Below are 19,463 nucleotides of genomic sequence, written 5' to 3'. Positions count from 1 at the left end.
ATTGGAAGTATGAAACATTATAGAGAATTTTAGTTTGTTTATTCTCGCCTTTCCTGCGTCATGATGTATGTCGTGTAGAGTATTGTGTATGCGACGAGTGATCGATTATATTTGCATTAAGATGATATTATTGTGCCTTTCCTCAAATTTCATGTGAAAAATGTTAGTGACAAGAGAATCGAAATTGTTCGCCGCGTTAAATTGTCTTTCTTCGAAATTTCACAATGATTATTCGATTCGATATGACATTTTGTATTTAACACCGAGCAACGTAATAAGAAAAAGAAAAACGGAACGCGTGTTACGCGTACCGATGAAACGTTTTGCACTTTAGCCTATTAAGGGTATTCGATGGTTTTCGATGACGTAAATTATAATCTAGAATATAATACGATGAACAAGTCCAGAATAGGGTCAGAATATATTCCGCTAGTGGAAGGCGACATGTTGAAAGCGCGATTCGTTTTACCTTTTGCTAAAATAGCATGGTTTACCGTATCTCTGCCCTTTTTCGCATTTATATTTTGTATTATATGGTCTATCGTATACAATTTTGAGCATTCTACCTCTACTCATTGTAAGGTAACTATATTTTCCATGCTGATATAAAATTATGAAAATATTTGCACAAACATAAGTTGTGTGTGCGTGCGCGCTCACGTGTGTTTGTATGTATGTAATATTATCTTCTATGCTAGGTTTATAACTTTTTACCATCTGTCTCTGCTGCTATTGGACATTATAGACCACAAAGAGATGTTTGGAAAATTGCAATAGCCATACAGGCTTTGATACGAATTTTAGTATTAGTAATGTATCGTCGTTATTATAAAGAACATATCTATAAATGGGCACAAAATATTTGTAATATTGTGACAGTTACCTATGCTGTTGAAAACATATCTCTTGTAACATTAACTTTTTGGACATCTGTTGAAAATTATGGTACGTATAAAAGATGTCAGTGCGTGATATATGTTTGAAATATAAAACATAATTTATATTATTTCAGCCTTCCACAAATTATCTTTCATAACGTTTTTAATAACGTCTTTTATTCATATGCAGATAGCATATTTTATCATGAGAAATTGTCGTAACATTGCTAAGGAATCCTTCGAAGTTACTTCCTTAAAGTGGAAGCGAAGATCCATGATGTTAAATTTAGTCTGTATAATATTTGCCTGTTACTTTTTTTATAGGCACAATAAATATTGTGAACCTCTAGGTGAGTCAATTGATTTCAGCAGAACCAAGTAAACAATAGTAGGTATTCATGAGATGCGCTCATTTCATTGCAGTTTATTCCATGTTTGCTTTAAGTGAATATGGAGTTGTTCTTTCGAATATGGGGTTCCACACGACTGCAGCTTGGGACTTTGCAAATTCGCGTCTCATTATATCAGGAACAGGGTTTAAAATAATTTAACGTAATTTCATATAAATGCAATTGCATTTTTAAGCAACTATGAAAGATACCTCAGCCTTAAATTTTTTCAAATTATCACGATGGAGTTTAAAATCATATCTTTCCACCTACTCAAATTCTATGCTTTACGTTCTATCAACATCGCGACGACGATGAACGTAAAATTAGCAATTTTCATATTTGTATTCGATAATGGTAATTATATAGACTAAAAAATTCCCGAAATAATCAATAGGAAGGCAAATAATAAAAGAAGAAAGGAGAGGAAAGGAAGGGAAAGGAAAAGAAAAAAGTGAAAAAGATGGATAGTAGAATTATTGTATCTTGTTATAATAATATTGTGACATAAAGTTAAAATATTATTTTTAGAGAATGTCCTTCGTAATACGAATGTTTTGTTCCATAAAAAACACAAAATATGTTTTTTTGCATGTTACGATTTACATATACACGAGTCATGAGCACAAGTTATTCTCGTGCATACATTTTCGCACATACTTATAAAACATAAATTTTCAATTTTGCATGTATTATTGGACACAATGAATTTGAGTATTCATTATTTAAAATTCCTTCTAACTAAAGATTAAAGTTTACAGACTCGTTAAAGCTTGAAATCGGTTTCCAGTTTATCGGCAATAAATTTAGCTATTGCCATGGCGCTGGTTGCCGCTGGAGAAGGTGCGTTACGACAATGCATCACTCTACCACCGATACTACCTTTCCCTCCATCGAATACAAAATCGTCTACTAAATTACCATTATTGTCCAATGCCTGTGCTCTAACACCCGCTGGTCCTCTGTGTAAGTAAATAAATGCATTAAAAATGATCGATCGGCCGCGATAGGATAAAATATGAAATATTAGAGTCTTTTGTTTACCTTTTTACGTCTCTAAAGGATACTTCGGGAATAAATTTTTGCAAATCTCTGAGTGCAAGTGGATAAAAAATTGATTTAATCATTTCTTTGCATCCTGGTATAAAGTACCGGAAACAGAGTTTATACAATCCGGGAAATTTTGCCATTTCTATACAGTCTCTTATATTTATATCGCGCCACCTAAGAATATATCATAATGAATAATTGCATATTCAAATATTATATACAATTAAAACTTATTAGCTTATGTACCGATAACCCTCTCTGGCAAATGCTAAAACTGCGTTTGGTCCAAGCCATATTTCGCCATTGACTCTAGGAGTAAAATGAACGCCCAAAAATGGGAATCTAGGGTCTGGAACAGGATATATATTGGTGGTGCATAAATGCCTTTTGCTATCGCTCAGCAATAAGTATTCGCCTCGGAATGGAACGATACGTGGACTAAGATCACATCCTGTCATTACTGCTAGACGATCCGAGTGTAAACCAGCACACGTTAACACATATTTTGTCGGGATACACTGTGATATAACAACAAGATAAAAAAAAGTTACGCATGATAGAACTATATAGCGCACTATAGAACTTGCGCGTAACATCTAAACGTACTTTATCTTTCGATTGTACTAAAATCGGAGATAATTCTTCCTTGCCTTTGGATTCTGTCATTTCCGAGAAACCGGTAACTTCGTAATTTAAATATACTTTCCCACCCATTTTTTGAAATTCATTGGCAAAATATTTACAAACCACCGCCCAATCGACGATACCTGTCCACGGTGACCATAATGCTTTTTCTCCCTGTACAGCAGATACGTATTATTCCTGTTATTATAGTCTTTGAAACTCGTAATAGTTTTTTCTTATATATAAAAACATATATATAAACATATATATATATATATATATATGTTTCTTATTTTTACGATTACAAAAACAACACAATAATTTTAATACTTGACATTTAGCTTCGTATTTCGATATACAATCTTTCTCAACTAATTGGAGATCCGGTACGTTATTTTTTATTCCTCGATCATATAAATCGTCCAATTGTTTAATTTGGTCTTTATTTTGAGCTACTATAAGTTTTCCAACTTTGTTGTGAGGTATATCGTGTTTGCAGAAGTATTCATAGGATAGCTTTAATCCTTCCACGCATAGTTTTGCCTGCAATCAGTTCCTGCCGGATCAAAAATCTCTTAACGAAGCGTTATTCTACTGTACAGTTAAAAATGTCATATTGTACTCGAGCAAAGCAATATTTCTTTTAAAAGGAAAGAAGAGGAGGCACGTTAAGAAACATGCAATTGTTGCTATGTTTTTACTTTCATACTGCCAGGTTTGTAATAAATTCCAGCGTGTACTACACCGCTATTGTGTCCTGTTTGATGCATCGCCAGAGCGTTTTCTTTCTCAACGATCGCCATCTTTAAGTTAGGATGTCTTATTAACATTTCTCGTGCAGTGGCGCATCCAACAATGCCACCTCCAACGATAACTAAATCGAACGCGCCACATGATTCTGCACTGAAATTATTCAGTTACAAATAATATGTATTTATAATTTCATTTAATTCGTGCAATTTGAAAGCTGCGCGCTGTATGTTAGTTAGTTTTTAAATTTTGCGATCAGCAGCGGACTGGTCGGGGACATCGGGGAAATTGGGAAAAATCCCTGTGGACCGGTACGGATTTGGTGGCACTCTATCTAAAATTTAATCAATGAACTAAAAATGGAGGACCAGTCGTGTTAATAATATCCCGGTAAAACTGTAAGCCCCAGACCGTCTCTGTTTACGATATCTCTTTTGGATTAATATCAATTCAGGTCGAATAAATAAAAAGGTATAACACTTTATAAAATCGACTAACCTGGAAGTGGATCTACAACGATATGCACAAATAAGTTGCGGTAACAAAATTCTTTTTGTCAATAATGCAAACATATTTGATTTTGTACGATGATCAACCACATGAAATTTTACTAAAAAAAAGAGAGATGAGAATCAGTTTTATTCGAAACTCTGAGAAAATAATTTTTCCAAGTATGCGTTAAAACATGTACATATATTGATATTTCGGAAATCATGTGTTATGGCGTGTCATGCTTGAATTCGATTGAGTTTAAAGAAACACCATTATCAAGAATTAACATTACGTTTAGATGTATATGTTTGCACAAAAATACGAGTTTATTTGATTAACCTTTGGTTAATTTGCATTACCAAATTTTCAATGATATTTTTAACATGGTGTACATATACAGATATGATAAAAAGCACGTGCGTTAACCAACAATGAAGGAAGAATAACCAAGCGGACCATGAAGCATTCTCTTACCTGCAAATTTTCGAAAAATTGTCATCTCATATGAAATTCTACGTGAAATATCTCCTAATCGTACATTTTTTCGCTTACCGAACCAACAAATATATGCATAGTTGTGACGTCAATTTTCAGTGTGTGCCTGATGTCGCTTGATAAAGTTGTGTAGTATTACCTAGTATGTGGCGCCTCTACGGGTTTCTTTTCATATCATTAAGTTCGTAATTATCCTTGCACGTGGATACATGAATTTTATCTTATCGATTTAAAGCGAAGGAGAGAATCGATGTAGAAAGAAATAAATAAACTTATTTTGTTATTTTAATTAAAATTATGAGACACAAGGCGATGCAATCGAGAATCTAGCAATCTGAATTTATTTTTCTTTATTTACGTACGAATTTTCCTTCATCAACATTCTTTTGTCTCTCCTAGTTACCGTCGATCTTTTTTTAGGTCCATGAGCGAACGAGATATGATGAAAATTTGTTGCTTATTGTGATCGGATTTCAAGTAGCACACGTTTAGGTGCGTGTATCCCGAGTTATTTAAAAAATCGATGGACGAGGAATATCGAAAAAATGTCATCGAAATGAAAATTTGACAAAATTGTTTATGTTATAACAATTATATAGCAAATAACGTGGACCATTTGCAACTCTTTTCAATAGAATATGACGAAAAAACAGGGAAGTATGTGTCATTTGTGATTACCAATGGCTTTTATATGATTTTTACGGCTATCTATGTACATGTATACTTACATCGTCTGAAAGTCTAACGATATTAATGACACATTTTTAGAGATGCATAAATGAATCACGAAAAATAGTACGTCTATATATATGTATATATGTATGTATGTATATTACATATTAGTGGGTACAGCAAAGGAATAGATACAAAAGAGACGCGAAAGTAGTAAAAAATGAATATTCTGTATGATGGCCGGGTGGTAAATGGCGAATGTCGTCCCTGAACCATAGTGCGCGTCTACGATGCGCAAAGGTACTACGGCGTCGGGAGTCAGTCAACCCGGTGACGTCTCGCAATGTGTGTCGTATGGTGAATTTGTTGTGCCGGTATTTATAAAACTGAAACGAAATAATAGATTTACATACTTAGTTAAATGATAAATTGGTGTAATCGCGGTAGTAATTTGAAGAACGAATCGAATCGAAATTTGAGTGGACTTAGTTGAGAAGAAGTAAGATATACAGTAGTTGCGTTGGGCGTCTCTTGCAAACTGGATCAGTGAAAAATGTAAAGTCGGTACTTTTATGGATCGCATGTGATGTACGTGCAATCGATGGACGAAGGATAATCGAAAGAAAGACAAGATACGAAATGATCTCCCCGAACGAATGTGATTCACTTTGAGAGAAGAGGGTACACCGTTCTGGTGGTGTATCATTGTACCGAATGAATCGAGAAGCCGCCATCGAAATAAAATTTCTAGTTTACCGGAGTGAAAAAGCGGTACATTGCCGCGCGTCGTTATTTTCGTTGGACGAAGGAGCATAATATTGTTGTAGGCGTGGAAAGAAAGGTATGTTGCAGGAGAGAGATCATAGGAAATACAAGAAAGCGTAGCGGGAACGTTCGAAAGAATTGCGAAAGAAGAAAGAGCGTGATCGAAATAGAGAAGAAGCTGAGAGTGCAGGGATTGGAAGAGAGTCAGCAAACGGTTGGTGGAGGTCAGCGAGAAGTAAGTACTCGTACTTGGAAGGCGCGCGCGCGACGAGTCTTTTTCTCGTCGCGAAGATTCGCGAGGACTCGCGAGAATGGAGGACGAGCTACGATGCCCTTGTTGCAAAGAATTATTCGTCGAGCCGGTACTTTTACCCTGTTGGCATGCCCTTTGTCTGGCGTGCGCTGTTAATCTGCAAGCACCCCCGGATTCTCCCCCGGAGTCGACAACCGATTCATCGAACGCGCCAGGATCCGACCAGGAAGCCGATAAACTCTCGATTCTTTCCGAGACGGATTCCGGAGTGGTGTGCAGCAGCACGTCGACCAGCTCGCGACCAGGAAGCTATGTTGGCACACCCGGAAACGGAGGCTTTCCACCGTCAGGAGGCACTTTGTGTCTCTCCTGTCCCGTTTGTCAGAAAACCGTTTACTTCGACGAAGGAGGGGCTCACAATTTGCCCAAGTACAGGGCGATGCAACATATCGTAGAGAAATATCAAGAATCGAGAAACACGAGACTGCAATGTCAAATGTGCGAAGCCGAACCTCGGGACGCGACTGTCGCCTGCGAGCAATGCGAGGTTGGTTAACGCTCCTCTGTACTTTTCTTTCCTCGCGTTTCTTCTCTTCTCTTCCCGATTCTTCTATTCTTCTATCTTGTTCTATATCCATCCGATCGCTGTGAATATAATCCGCTATAAACTTTGACATACACGCGAGTAAAACGCGTATGCAAATGTCCATACGTCATCCGTCAGTTTGTTTCAGTGGCGCGATAACCTGCTACGTAATTACGCGATTAAAAATATCCCTTTCTTTGTTCTTACGTTTTTACGTTTCTCGATGATTACGATCGACAAGCGTCGAGTCGAAATTAAGGAAACGCATCTGGCGCGTGAAGAAGTCGAGACGAAACCGAGAGTAGTATTTTTACGTATGTTTATTTACCTTTTCGAACGTATCGATCGGATAGAATCGGTGAATAGACGTTTCGCGTAGACGAAAGATAAAATTTCGACGAAAACTAAAAGATTCGGCGATGGTTGTTTTAGGTGTTGTATTGCGACGGATGCAGAGAATCGTGTCATCCGAAAAGGGGACCTTTGGCAACGCACAATCTGGGCCCGCCTCGGGGCAGCTGGCAATCGAACGGAGGTAAAGGTGCTCGCGGCCCTGCCATGGAAACTACACCGCTATGTACCGATCACAACGGCGAAACGTTGACGCTTTACTGCGCTCTTTGCAAGATCGCAATATGCGCTCTTTGTCTTCGAGATCGTCACGCAGCCCATCCCCACGATGTACTGCCGTTAGCCGCAGCCTGCAAGGCCCAAAAGGCAAGTCTTTTTATCTTTTATTCTTGGCCAACGAATATCGACGAATCTTCGTGGTCGCGATGTTTCTACGGATAATGGAACAGAACAATCCGGCTCTGTTATCAGACAAGCATTATCTCTACTGTCTTCGCCCTTGGTTCGAAGCAATGACGGATTTGTCAGTGACCTTGACGAAACTAGTTCTAAGTTCATTTACGGAGCACGATCATTGTAACTATTTTGGTACATGCGGCAACTAGAGATCAACGACCGCCACCGCAGCTAAAGCGAGAGAAAAGTCGAGGAAATTATTGGATCGACTTACGCTGGATATATCGCTCTATATCTGTGACGCGATAATTCTTCCAAACTTGCGCACACCTGTCTGTTTACATCGCTTTCGCGATCTTGCCGTTCGTTTCGTTTATCGATCGATCGCCTTCTACCGACGATTCGATGTAAATAACAGCATGTCGCATCGCCACAACGTGCTACATAATTACGAATCGAATACCAGCGGCGGCATAGTTTCTCGTAATTCAACAAAATTCGAATATCACAGACACGGTTCTTTATCTCATTGTACCTTTCTATGTAACTTTAACGAATCGACGTTACAGGATGCGATAACCTAACGAATAGTCGCGCGATCGATGTATATCCGTTGTTAAGCCGGCATACATAAGCGCGTATGCGTTTAGAAAGAGAGAAAAGAGTACGTTTCCTCGACTAATTGTTCGCGTAATCGTGATCGCATCCGGCTTGCCATGGGAGCGTAAAATTTGTATTGTTCGATTCTTCGAAACGAGAATGGGGCTCGATGAATCTGAAGAAAAAAGGTCGTCCACACGTGGCCTTTCCGCGTACAATCGAGAGCATAGAAGAAATTGGAGCGCGCATCGTGTTCTCGACAAGTGTTCTTATTATATTTTCACCCCTCGATATTCGATTCTGTTCTCGTATCCTTTCGCGTGTACGCACGGCTCTTTCATCTCGTTCTCACGCAGCTATCCTCGATTTTGACGAGACAGTAAGACGATAAAACGACGCGACGTCTCGTTGTTTCGTCGATAACGCGATACAGCTCGGATAAGTTTCGAGCGGGAGTAACAACTCGAAAGGTATAGAGGAACGGGTAGAAAATCGAAAGACCGATGTGTTGGCAAAAGCGAATACCCAAGTACGCGAAACCTTCTAGACGAGTCGCGTATCATTAGATTCCATAAATGGAAACTTGTCGGAAAATGGCTCGGTAGTTGTGTACGCGTACGTACATACACATACAACGTAAGATGCCTTTCATACGCGTGACTAGCAGCTGGTTTGTTAGCTGTCGACGACGATACATGGAACAGAGATGAATCCTCGAGGAAAGGCTAGAACGGCCGACCGCGTCTTCGTTAATGCCACGACTGTGGCTACGGCTGTACGTCCGCGGTTCTTGCTTTTCTCCTTCTTCGCCTTTCTTTTCCTTTCTTCTTTAATATTTTCTTTCTCCCGTTTTTTTTCTCTCTTTCTTTGCGACGCGATTTAACGTACCGCCTCGAAATGAAAACCGCTTTGAAACGACGTCGTCGCTAATAACGTTTAATATGGTTTCATTTCTCGCCGAGTATTTTAAGACTATGTTCGTTTTGGCAAACGACTCGTATTCGTAGCGAAAAATGGAACATAAAGCGAAGAAGCATTATTCCGTTCGAGGTGCATCTAGTCAGTTCGATCAAGCGCTATCCATAAAGTTCGTCCGGTTGACGAAGCCCCGATATTTGTATATCCCGCAATAAATCGGTGATAACGGTTCGATGCTGCGATTGAAGTAACGTCAGTATGGAATCGCGTCTGTTCACGAGCGAGATATTAGTCGTTTATTAGTTGTGTCGTCGATATGTCATTGCACGAGGACCATGCTATCGCGGATGATAATACATTTTGTCCAGCTTGGCATAAGCAGGGACGTTTCTAGCGAGATAGAGAGCGCGAATATTTCATGAAAATTGACATCTTGGGATAAAGAGGAGAACGGGCGCGTTCTAAATAAACGCGGTGAAAGTAGAAAGAGTCACGTAAGTGGTTGGAAACGCGCGCGAAGAAGATGAAGAGGGTGGATGGAATTGAGTTCTATGGCTGACAGATGGTCGACGGAAGAACACCACCCGCGTTTAAATTTCAGGGCCAGAGACGAGAATCTGCGCGCCGTGCGTTCGAACTTGAAGCAGTGGCCGGCATTCGCTTCGAAGGAATTTTCCAAAAATTTCTGCTGAATTGGTAGACGAGTTGTTACGGTGAATTTCGGGGAAAAAGGGGAATTGGGAATCGCGGTAAGAGAATTACGAGGCGAAGATGAAGGGGAAACGGCAAGTGCAACGGGGACGCGAGAGCTTACAAACGAAAATAGTTCTTGAAACAGTGCCAGACTTTGATACTCTGTATGGGTCCTCCCGTAGGTAAATAAACAAAAGGTACGTATACGCGTGCGTAGACGCGCGTATTGGAAAAAGTATGCGCACGGGATGCTCTTGCGCCATACGCTTTTACCGTCGAAACGTCTGGTTTTCGTGTAATTTATTCGCTAACATCGAATAAGTAACGCAAGATCGAGCCGTCGCGTATACGCAAATTTTCTTCTCTGCGTCGATCTATCGCTTTTTAGGTGATCCCATTTTGTCTCCGCGCACAGCAGAGAATTTGATACAATATCGTAATTATCAGACGTCAAATTACCGATATATTTAGAGTTAGCCGGTGAATTCGTTAGCAGAGGGAAGCGTCTGACGCTCGTTACGGGAGTACTATTCATAGAAATGTCGGCAGAATGTCTCAGATATTTATGGTGGCTTGATCGGTCGTGATAAAGTGATGCGCGATACACGCACAGGGTCAGAGGCTAGCCAAGGATGAAAACGCACGTCTTATTACATAGTGCTGCTACGCACGAAATGTGCCGTGGCGTGCCATGGCGTGAAGATTTCCTCGCCAGCGCCCCCGCATTCTCTTTCCTTTTCTCTGTTACTCGTCCTTTGATTCCCCTCCAACCGAATCGGCGTGTTTCATTGCGAATTTAACGATGGAAAATGCACCCTAGTCGAGTCGATAAGTTGCTCTTTCTCTCCCCCTCTTCTCCCCTCCTGTTTGCTCCCTTCTGGTTCCCTCGTTTCATACGTGAATAAATTTCTCTTTCTGCAGTCTCGATAAACGCTATTCGGTTCGTTGGAAACATCTTTCGTAGCAGAGAATGATCGAATGGTATGTGGTGCCGTTATGGTTCAAGGAACGAGCCGTCTTATGGTTCGTCGTCCACGACGTGTAAGTACGAGCCGCGGTCGCTTCGTTTCCTTCCCTTTCATCTTCTAAAAATATCGTCCTGATAACTTGCAAATTTTTTGCTTACGGATTCGAAGATGCTCCGGTGGCTCGCAGCTGTAGAAGCCTTCTATGTTTCGAATTTTCTACGAAAAATCCAATTTGGAAGCGTGCGGCGTAAATACGAGGCAGAAGGATGGCTGAAACGAAGCTGAAAAAAGTGGTGAGTCACTGTTTAAGGGTAGGGAACGCGTAATAAATACGAAGGTAGAGTAGTATCTGTGCGTGGCGTAGGGTGCGTAAGGAACGGGCCGACTTCTTTTATGTCGGTTACTTTAGGATACGACACGTGCCGTAAATTGGCCGCCAAGTGGGGGATTAATCGTCTTTTTAAATTTACTCTACGATCTTTCGAACGTGTTTATCTACGATACTTTCGAACTTTCGCGTAAACGATAACGTAAATCGCGATTCAGAGGCAAAGGAGCACGTACGTGTGAAAAGAGATAGAATATTTGACTGGGGGTTGATATTTCTGGCGAATCGATGGCGAGCTGTACGCGCGCACGCCTGTGGAAAGTGTAAGGGTCTGCAGGCGAACGCGAAGGTTTGTTTCTGTCAGGAGCCCCATGAGGGAGCTTTGCCATCTCGCGATATATGTATATGTGTACACACAAGTATACATTGTGCTTAGATAGTACGATACCATGATTACATGTTTCGGCAATTAGTACATAATTTCGCTCGACTTCGGTGAAAATGTTACCGAATTTATTCCTTATCGAACTATGTAGTTTTAGTTACAATTGGCCCGTAAGTAGCGATTATGGTTGCGTCTACGATACGTTCGTTATCGATACGATTCAGCAACGTGAAGCGAAAAGATAGCTGTCGAGGACCGATGGAATCTGGCACAAACGTTGATTCGATCAATCGACGTATCAATCAAGGTCTATCTACCATCGTATTATATAAGTTATCGAAGTCGATTAACGCAACGAATTAAAGTTGTCTGCTCCTGTTTGTCACGTAGATGTACGCAAGTTGGCCAACCGGTAGTGGTAGTCGTGGTCGAATAGAACACAATCGATTTCAGCCGAAGCCGCCGTTCCTCCGCATGCCAGACATCGTCGTTGAAACAGCTCGAAAATGGGTGTTTTCTGTCTTTTGTATCTATCTGTGTCGTGGATATATGCGCGTAACATAAAACGTAGTCCATAGCGGAGCTCTATCGCTTCCTTCCTCTCTTCCTTTCATCTCACATCGTTGATCGAACATCTATTCACCGAGATTTTATACGCGTGACGGATAGACGCCAGTATAAAAGTATCAACTTCCTCGGTTTCGCATCGGTATCGTTCGTAACCTCGAACGATGACTTTGTTCTGGTTAACGTTAAGTAAGAAGGACGATACAAAGCAGAAAGAAGGAAGGGTGTTGCCACTGTCTGATGAAAATGCAGTGCGCCGTGATTTACGAACAAGAGGATAGAGCGAACGGTCGTCGACCTGGCTTTTAATTCGACATCGTCGACATTTGTCGCGTCGTCGTGACGCTTCTAGATTGCGGTAAACGACGCGCGATCTTCCTTACGACTCGTAGATTTTGCCACGGATAAGCGACGACGTCCTAAGGAAGCTTTCCTTTGCGATATCCATCGAGAATTAAGCGACACCGAACGGGTATCTCGAAACGATCTTCCCTACCTGTTTCTCGACAAGCTGATACGATCGTTAACCGTTTCTCGATCGAAACGGCGTCGAAAACGATACGGACAAAATCTCCTCGTACATAGTTTACATTCTGTACGAATTGCGCTCGGAAAAAGCCATCAGAGAGAATATCGGTGAGTTACAACGATACGTACACGATGCGCGCATAAAGGAGGTCTCGAGAAAGGAGAATGCTTGGCGAGATCGATCCGAGCACCCTCGACCGTTGCAATTACTTACAACGAGTAGCCCAGCGAGATTCGATCGAGCCACTTAATTAACGTTTCCTGCGCCGCGACGCATCGTTTCGGTATCCGCGATACGCCGGCCGATATCTCGTCAACGAAAGAAACACGCGGATCGAAAAATCTTGCCAACTAACCGCAACGAATAAGAGAAGCAACCGACTTGTTAACCGGAGAATTTCCGAAGAATTTGACGATGGCGGTGCGGTATTGCCAATCGTCCGTAGGATTTCCTTTGGAAAGTTAACGAGTAAAATTGCGGAAATTAGCTAGGACGGAGCTGCGGTCGTAGCTAATCCGGCAAGAGTAACTCGATTACATCCTGGCACAAACTACCGACGCGACGTTCGTCTAGTTCGGTAGATATCGAAAAGCCAGCAGCCAAACAGACAGACGAACGAAGGGATATACGGGAACAACAAAATCGATACTGTAGTTCGTTCGGCGCCTCGGTAAGAGTGTTAAGGGAAAATGCAAATTCGGCGTTAACGCGATAATCGTTTGATGCGGTTACAGACGGAGCTCTCGCAAAATTTGCAACAACTATCGGAAAGAGCCCGCTCGACGACGGAATTCATTCAGAGGCTCAAGGGAATGACGGACAAAGTGCACGTGAGTATTTACCTTGAACGTTCCTCTTAAATTTCCCCTCGTCAGGTTTGGTCTCCGTGAAATTACGGGAGGACTATACGCGCGATAATTACATCAGCTGCTTCCCTTTCTCTCTTTGCCGCACTCTCCCTTTCTTCTCTTTCTCGTCCGTTTTCCCGTGTCGACAATTCCTGCTCCTTTCGCTCATTCGCCTCTGTATCCGCTAGTTGGTCGCTTTGTCCACGCTGATATATCGGCGCGTCCATGTCGCCAACGCCAATACTTCGTCTCAGCGTCCTATGCGTCCTGCTCCTACGCTGGCAATTAGATATCATCGTTTGAAATGACAAAAGACACGCAGCGAATGTACGGTATACGAGGGAGCGATAAATATTTGACGAATCGTGTGATCGTATCCTTTTCGTTCGAACGAACGGAACTTTGACGATTTTCACGTATGTTGACAGGAGGAGTGCGTCACGTTGGAGGAAGAGGTGGAGGATAGGGTGGCGAATTTGGTGAGTCTTTTACAGGCGAGAAAATCTCGACTGATCGAAGCGGCGCGGCAAACCCGTGAGGCGAGAGTGCGTTCTTTGCGGGATCAAGTGGCCAGATGCGCGTCTCATCTACAGGCGACCACCGCGCTTCTCACCTTTTGCATCGAAGCCTTAAAAGAAAACGATAGCGCGGCTTTTCTCCAAATCGGTGGAATGCTCTCGGTCAGAGCTGCTACCGCTGCTGGCTCTTGGGGTGGCGCCGAGGGAGTCCAAGAAATCGCTCGACTGCCGTTGCTCGATCTTACTCTGGATGACAAACCGTTGCGTCGCGCTATCGATCAACTTACCTTTGTTCAGTTGAAACGTAAGCTCTCTCTCTCTCTCTCTCTCTTTCTCTCTCTCTTTCTCATCTGCTTCCCTTTTCCCACTCTCCGCTTCACGTTCGAATCGATCCGATTCGATCCTTTTTTACGCTTTTCTCTGTATCACGATCCCGTCGATTTACTTCCTTTTCGTTTCTTCTTTCTTAACCGCGAGACAAACCAAAGGCTCGAACATCGAGTTGTACTTTGTAACGTGTAAATAAGGATGATTATTTCCTCTTTCGACATCGACATCTCTGGTTTGTCGAGGGTGCAAGAAAAAGAACAAAGAAAGATGCATTGTACGAAAATTGCTTCGTTTCGTGACATTGGTCGAATGTAAACTGTTTGCCTTATGTTGGACGCAGCATCGGAAGGAGAAGAACGATTCCCGATCGCAGGTAATTGGACGAAGGAATCGAAACTTTCCAACTCGCGTTTCTGTTTATTGACGACAAATTTTTGTGTAACTTCACGGTATACTATTTTAAGTATGGTTTGTTTGAACAGGCGTTTTTGCCTCTCTCTCTCTCTTCCCCCTTTCTGTCTGTCTGTTTCTCTCTCTCTCTCTTTCTCTCTTTCAAGAAGGTTAACCCAAGTCCGGACAGTTCGCAAAAACGCTTATACGCTTTTAATTTCATAAAAGAGTTTCGCGCAAATATCTCCAGCCGAATCGTGTTCTCGAGCGTTCGCCGATCGTACGAAAGTTTCAGTCCCTGCGAGATTCTCGAAGAAGTTTTATCGGCGAACCTCGTCTCTGCAGCGTATCTAGAGATTCTATGGGTAGTTGGAAGCTCTTTCGCTGGAGCAAGAAACAGCGAAGAATCGCCTTTGTGTTTCTTTCTTTCTTTCTTTCTGATTTTATCGGTTGGTTGTCGCTGGTTGGAGACGTGTAGCTGAGAATTTTTGTAGCCCCTGGAGCCCCGATATTGATACCGGAAGAATGCAGCGCGGAAAACAACAGCGTGACAGTCGCTTGGCAACCTCCACCTGGACACGGAATCGTAGGGTGCGCCGGTCAACGAGGTCCTGCGATCGAGGGGTACCTATTGGAACTGGACGATGGGTGCGGCGGCGAGTTCAGGGTAAATAAGAAATTTTTCGCTCAGCGTCGCGTCCACCGCTCGACGAATATAGTAAGACGATTGGCGAACGATACACGGCGCATCGAACGAACGAACGAAGTTGTATTCCATCGAGAATCCAGCTGTCTGAATGAATTGTCTCGTCGTGTGTTTGATCAGGAAGTATACTGTGGCCGAGAGACGATCTGCACCGTGGACGGATTGCATTTCAATTCTCTGTACAACGCCAGAGTGAGGGCGTTCAATAGCGCCGGGGAAGGCGAGTATTCGGAGTTGATCGGTCTTCAGACAGCCGAGGGTGAGTCTCCCTTTCTTTCTCTACTTTCTTACGCTTCGCCTAGCGTCGCTATATCCCGTCTTTTTGTCATTTTCTCCGTCGTGTCCCGATGCGTTTCTCGCCGAGAGTAAATCGTCGCGGAACGAACAAATATCAACGGTTACCAGAGATGGAGCGACGGCCGATCGATTTCCAGCAGAACGTGTGTCGAGATAAATGAAAACCTCAGCTCGTCGGCGCCGACGACGATATTTGTACGAGACGCGATTGGATGACGCTGACGCAATTTCGAGAATATTCATCGTCGACTAGGATTTATCGAAGCGATACGCGTCTCAAGAGTATATCGGGAACGAAAATCCGATTTGTCCGCGACATTTCGATATACGCGAGCATGTACGGTGTACATATATCGGTATCGCGCGAGCCTTAGCCGTGGTTCCGGTTTCTATCTCGCGCAGTGTTCGATTTCCACTACTCGGAGTGACGACGACATCGACCAGAGCGAGTGTAGTAGTCGCATCGAGTTTGTCCACTCGATTTCGTCGGTCGTCATTCGAGAACAATGGTAGAGTAGAAACCGAGCGACGAGCAGAATCGATCGTTCGATTATTTAACGGCACGGGGATCCGTATCGCTTTGTTGAACAGTGGCGTGGTTCTCGTGGGCGACCGGGGCATCCGGTATACCACAGGAGGTATCAATTTCCGAGGATGCGATGAGCGCGTCCTGCGAAGGCTACGAGCATCGAGTCGTCCTCTCGAGCGTCGGATTTTCACGGGGCGTCCATTATTGGGAGCTGACGATCGATCGTTATCACAGCGACACCGATCCGGCGTTCGGTATAGCCAGAGCCGAAGTATCGCGAGATCGAATGCTCGGTGAGTTGATTTACGTAGCGTCGCCGATCACGGCCACCGAAATTCTCTAACAGCGATTTCACCCGTAGGCAAGGACGACAAAGGTTGGAGCATGTACATAGATCGGCAACGTTCTTGGTTCATGCACGGCGGGGGACACGCGCAAAGAACCGAAGGTGGCGTGCAACAAGGCTCGACGGTGGGCGTTCTCTTGGATCTGGACACGACGCATACGCTTCGTTTCTTCGTCAACGACCAGCCGCAAGGGGGAATCGCGTTTCGCGATCTGTACGGCGTATTTTATCCAGCTGTCAGCTTGAATCGCGGGGTGACCGTCACTTTGCACACAGCCTTAGACGTCCCTCGTCACCTGTTGGCGTTGCACGAGGAATACATGACGGACGCGATTCAGAGCTAGGGGTACCTAAGTGTCCTGAAGAAGGGCCTCTTGCAGGAAGTCGGCTCGCTCGGTTCCGCTTCGGCTCCGACCGACAAATCGTCCAGGGAATTCAACGGTCAGCTCGAGAAGATCGTCGAGGAGTGCCTCGGTGAGACCAACTGATGTACGACCGGTTAACGATGATTTTTCAAATGTAAATCTAGTTTTTCTTCTGCAGATATCGAGCAATCACTCGATATTTTATTCTCTATTCGAAAATGTACTTTGTCGGTATTTTGGAGATCACCGTGCTAGTTTTTGTTTTTACGTTCGTAAATGGTTCGTGGCCTCTCGTAAAGTACACGCGAGGTAACCAGCGTGCGTCTGGTTGCCCGTCGATCCATCCGTTCACGTTCGGCGATATCGTTTCGATGAAACGATGTGCCTTTTAACGAGATTTTGCCAACCTTTCTCGGTGAATAAACGGAATTTTATAAAAGGGAAAGTATGTCTGGACGACGTCGAATCGAAATATCCATTTATTCTATTCTGCAAACGGCGATTCTTACGACGCGCGGAATTTTCTCGAGTTTTCGTGCAAAATCACTGCCAATAGCAAGATTTATCGAATCGAAGACTGCCATTCTCGATAAGTAGGTAAGCCGAAACGTTTTCCGTCTAACGATCATCAGCGCGGTCGTATTCTTATCCATATCGATACGTATAAGTGTAGTAGTCGCGTAGGCGTAAGGTAAACTCTATTGATATTTAGTAAGATGCATTGCGAGAAATAAAAGGAAGGGAGGAACGTACAGAGGAAAAAAGAACGCGAACAAGCAAATACGCTACGAAGAAACAAGCACGCATGCACATAAACTCGTAAGCTTTAACGAAAAGTAACGAGTCGAGTAAACGTTTTCTAGTCCCCGATAGAAGTTTCCGTCTACCCTTCTCCGTGTTCGGTTTTGTCGCGCCCATCTTTCCAATTACTTGCTTTAATCGCGCTATTTTTCGTCACTTTTCATGTTGTTGTTTTTCTTTTCTCCCCTTTTCTCTTCACATACTATTTTTTACCTAGAAATATGCGAGCGACCATTTCTCAGCTTCGTTCGAAGCGAAAACTGCGAGTATTCGAGAACTTAAGCTTATTTAAAATAAATGTTGCAGCGCACACTCGTGAAACTGTCCCTCCCGTCAGCGAGAGGGATCAAGATCGGCGTTGTACATATCTGTATATATATATTTCGATTGTATTTCCGATAAATTTGCCAACTGTATTTACAATCCTATCAATAAAACACACCAAAAACTAACATAGGCCGCTCGATGACGATCGTCTCTATGCTACCCAGCAAATTATACCGATACTCGGTCGCGCATCAAACGCCGCACGACTTGTAATCGAGTAGGAGGAGATGTCGCGAAGTGGGCGATAGGAATACAATGTCGAAATTAAATAAAACTCGTTAAAGCGTTTCGCTAATTTGTTACTCCAATGATAAGACCGTTAGAACGTTGCTGATATGGTCTCCCATTACCACTGAGTCGCAGGTTAAGAAACGAGCAAGTAATCTGCGGTTCTGTCGGATGGGAAATATAAGATAAAATAAGCGGAGCTAAGTAGGCCGATAGCTCGAATTACGTCGGTAACGTAATTATCGATGTCACGGTGCTACTTATTCTCTTTGTCCTACTATTTTATTGGCTGGGAAAGTTGCAAGCAAATTTTAACGAGATGCGACGTAAACTTTGCCGATGAATATGAAGGATAAAAATCGGATATCGATCGAGACGATACCAGACAGGAGGCAGACCGGACGTTTCGAGTCGGAAACCGTGAACAAACGAAAGAAAATTGTCGCGAAGATGGTGAGGGAGGACGAGAGAGCGAGAGGCCTCGAGTTACCTCCCGCTGAGCAAACCAGAAGCCAGGAAAGTGGCGCAACGCCACGGTAGAAGAATCACCGCGGAGTTTCGTCTTTCACCGCAAAATCGAGCCGGGAGGAAGCAAAGCTTGTGTCTCCGTTTGTTTTTAAAAATCGTAGCAGCTTCCGTAGCGAAACGCGTGCCGGTTGCGCTTTCCCCCTCCTATTCCTCTTACTCCTGTTACTATTACCACCACTACTACTATCGCCACTACTACGTTTTTCCTCTGTGTCGAGAACTGAAATACGCGTTAAGTTTGCATCGAGATACTCCTTTATTTGTGCGCTGAATTATCGATAATCGAAACGGTCTGTTACCGCCAATTCGCGCGCCAGGCCTTTACGCTCTATACCGTGAACAATGGATTCTCTCATTGATTCGTTCGACATGTTGTCCACGAAAAAAAGTTGGATGTCGAAACGAGGATGAGAAATAAAAGCAGGCAAACTGGCATGGGACTGCTATCACCCTATACTCGAGCTAACCAAATCAATCGTTCGATTCATACATAATTACTTTCGGGGAGGTAAAGCTTCGAACAACACCCGTGCGCGTTTAACCTTTCCAGACAGCAGGATG

General features: G+C 43.1%; 3 protein-coding genes across 7 annotated transcripts; 2 read left to right on the top strand and 1 right to left on the bottom strand.

Moving 5' to 3' along the window:
- The first annotated feature begins 60 nt into the window (after nucleotides 1-60).
- On the top strand, nucleotides 61-1,802 carry LOC126867815 (post-GPI attachment to proteins factor 2-like). Its single transcript, XM_050622783.1, has 4 exons — nucleotides 61-582; nucleotides 699-945; nucleotides 1,013-1,228; nucleotides 1,302-1,802. The coding sequence occupies exons 1-4, from the start codon at nucleotides 352-354 to the stop codon at nucleotides 1,427-1,429; spliced, it is 822 nt and encodes a 273-aa protein (XP_050478740.1). The 5' UTR covers nucleotides 61-351; the 3' UTR covers nucleotides 1,430-1,802.
- LOC126867800 (L-2-hydroxyglutarate dehydrogenase, mitochondrial) lies at nucleotides 1,734-5,040 on the bottom strand. Of its 5 annotated transcripts, XM_050622754.1 has the most exons (9): nucleotides 4,736-5,039; nucleotides 4,523-4,657; nucleotides 4,190-4,301; nucleotides 3,643-3,844; nucleotides 3,272-3,484; nucleotides 2,924-3,115; nucleotides 2,564-2,835; nucleotides 2,312-2,491; nucleotides 1,734-2,229 (listed from the first exon to the last, which is right to left on the bottom strand). In XM_050622754.1, the coding sequence occupies exons 3-9, from the start codon at nucleotides 4,261-4,263 to the stop codon at nucleotides 2,034-2,036; spliced, it is 1,329 nt and encodes a 442-aa protein (XP_050478711.1). In that variant the 5' UTR covers nucleotides 4,264-4,301; nucleotides 4,523-4,657; nucleotides 4,736-5,039; the 3' UTR covers nucleotides 1,734-2,033. The 5 variants fall into 5 exon arrangements, with proteins under 5 accessions (XP_050478711.1, XP_050478709.1, XP_050478710.1 ...); XM_050622752.1 differs by lacking the exon at nucleotides 4,523-4,657 and having other exon boundaries at nucleotides 4,658-5,040; XM_050622753.1 differs by lacking the exon at nucleotides 4,523-4,657.
- On the top strand, nucleotides 2,085-18,269 carry LOC126867829 (E3 ubiquitin-protein ligase TRIM9). Its single transcript, XM_050622807.1, has 11 exons — nucleotides 2,085-2,233; nucleotides 5,099-5,335; nucleotides 5,447-6,915; nucleotides 7,387-7,671; nucleotides 13,424-13,519; nucleotides 13,966-14,359; nucleotides 14,726-14,758; nucleotides 15,270-15,442; nucleotides 15,602-15,740; nucleotides 16,370-16,600; nucleotides 16,669-18,269. Exons 3-11 carry the CDS (start codon nucleotides 6,427-6,429, stop codon nucleotides 16,995-16,997), a joined length of 2,169 nt encoding a protein of 722 aa, XP_050478764.1. The 5' UTR covers nucleotides 2,085-2,233; nucleotides 5,099-5,335; nucleotides 5,447-6,426; the 3' UTR covers nucleotides 16,998-18,269.
- Nucleotides 18,270-19,463: the final 1,194 nt, after the last annotated feature.

This window comes from Bombus huntii, chromosome 7 (assembly GCF_024542735.1).
Source record: "Bombus huntii isolate Logan2020A chromosome 7, iyBomHunt1.1, whole genome shotgun sequence".
NCBI lineage: Eukaryota > Metazoa > Arthropoda > Insecta > Hymenoptera > Apidae > Bombus > Bombus huntii.
This window is presented reverse-complemented; position numbering and strand designations above follow the sequence as displayed.

Excerpts from the sequence above, each read along its gene's own strand:
- LOC126867815 (XM_050622783.1), top strand. The coding sequence starts at position 352 with ATGGTTTTCGATGACGTAAATTATAATCTAGAATATAATACGATGAAC. Across the intron at positions 583-698 it reads CTACCTCTACTCATTGTAAG|GTTTATAACTTTTTACCATC; the intron begins GTAACTATATTT and ends CTTCTATGCTAG. Across the intron at positions 946-1,012 it reads GACATCTGTTGAAAATTATG|CCTTCCACAAATTATCTTTC; the intron begins GTACGTATAAAA and ends ATATTATTTCAG.
- LOC126867800 (XM_050622752.1), bottom strand. The coding sequence starts at position 4,682 with ATGACAATTTTTCGAAAATTTGCAG. Across the intron at positions 3,485-3,642 it reads ACAAACCTGGCAGTATGAAA|GCAAAACTATGCGTGGAAGG; the intron begins GTAAAAACATAG and ends AACTGATTGCAG. Across the intron at positions 2,836-2,923 it reads TAGTACAATCGAAAGATAAA|TGTATCCCGACAAAATATGT; the intron begins GTACGTTTAGAT and ends GTTATATCACAG.
- LOC126867829 (XM_050622807.1), top strand. The coding sequence starts at position 6,427 with ATGGAGGACGAGCTACGATGCCCTTGTTGCAAAGAATTATTCGTCGAG. Across the intron at positions 15,443-15,601 it reads GGTGCGGCGGCGAGTTCAGG|GAAGTATACTGTGGCCGAGA; the intron begins GTAAATAAGAAA and ends GTGTTTGATCAG. Across the intron at positions 16,601-16,668 it reads ATCGCGAGATCGAATGCTCG|GCAAGGACGACAAAGGTTGG; the intron begins GTGAGTTGATTT and ends TTTCACCCGTAG.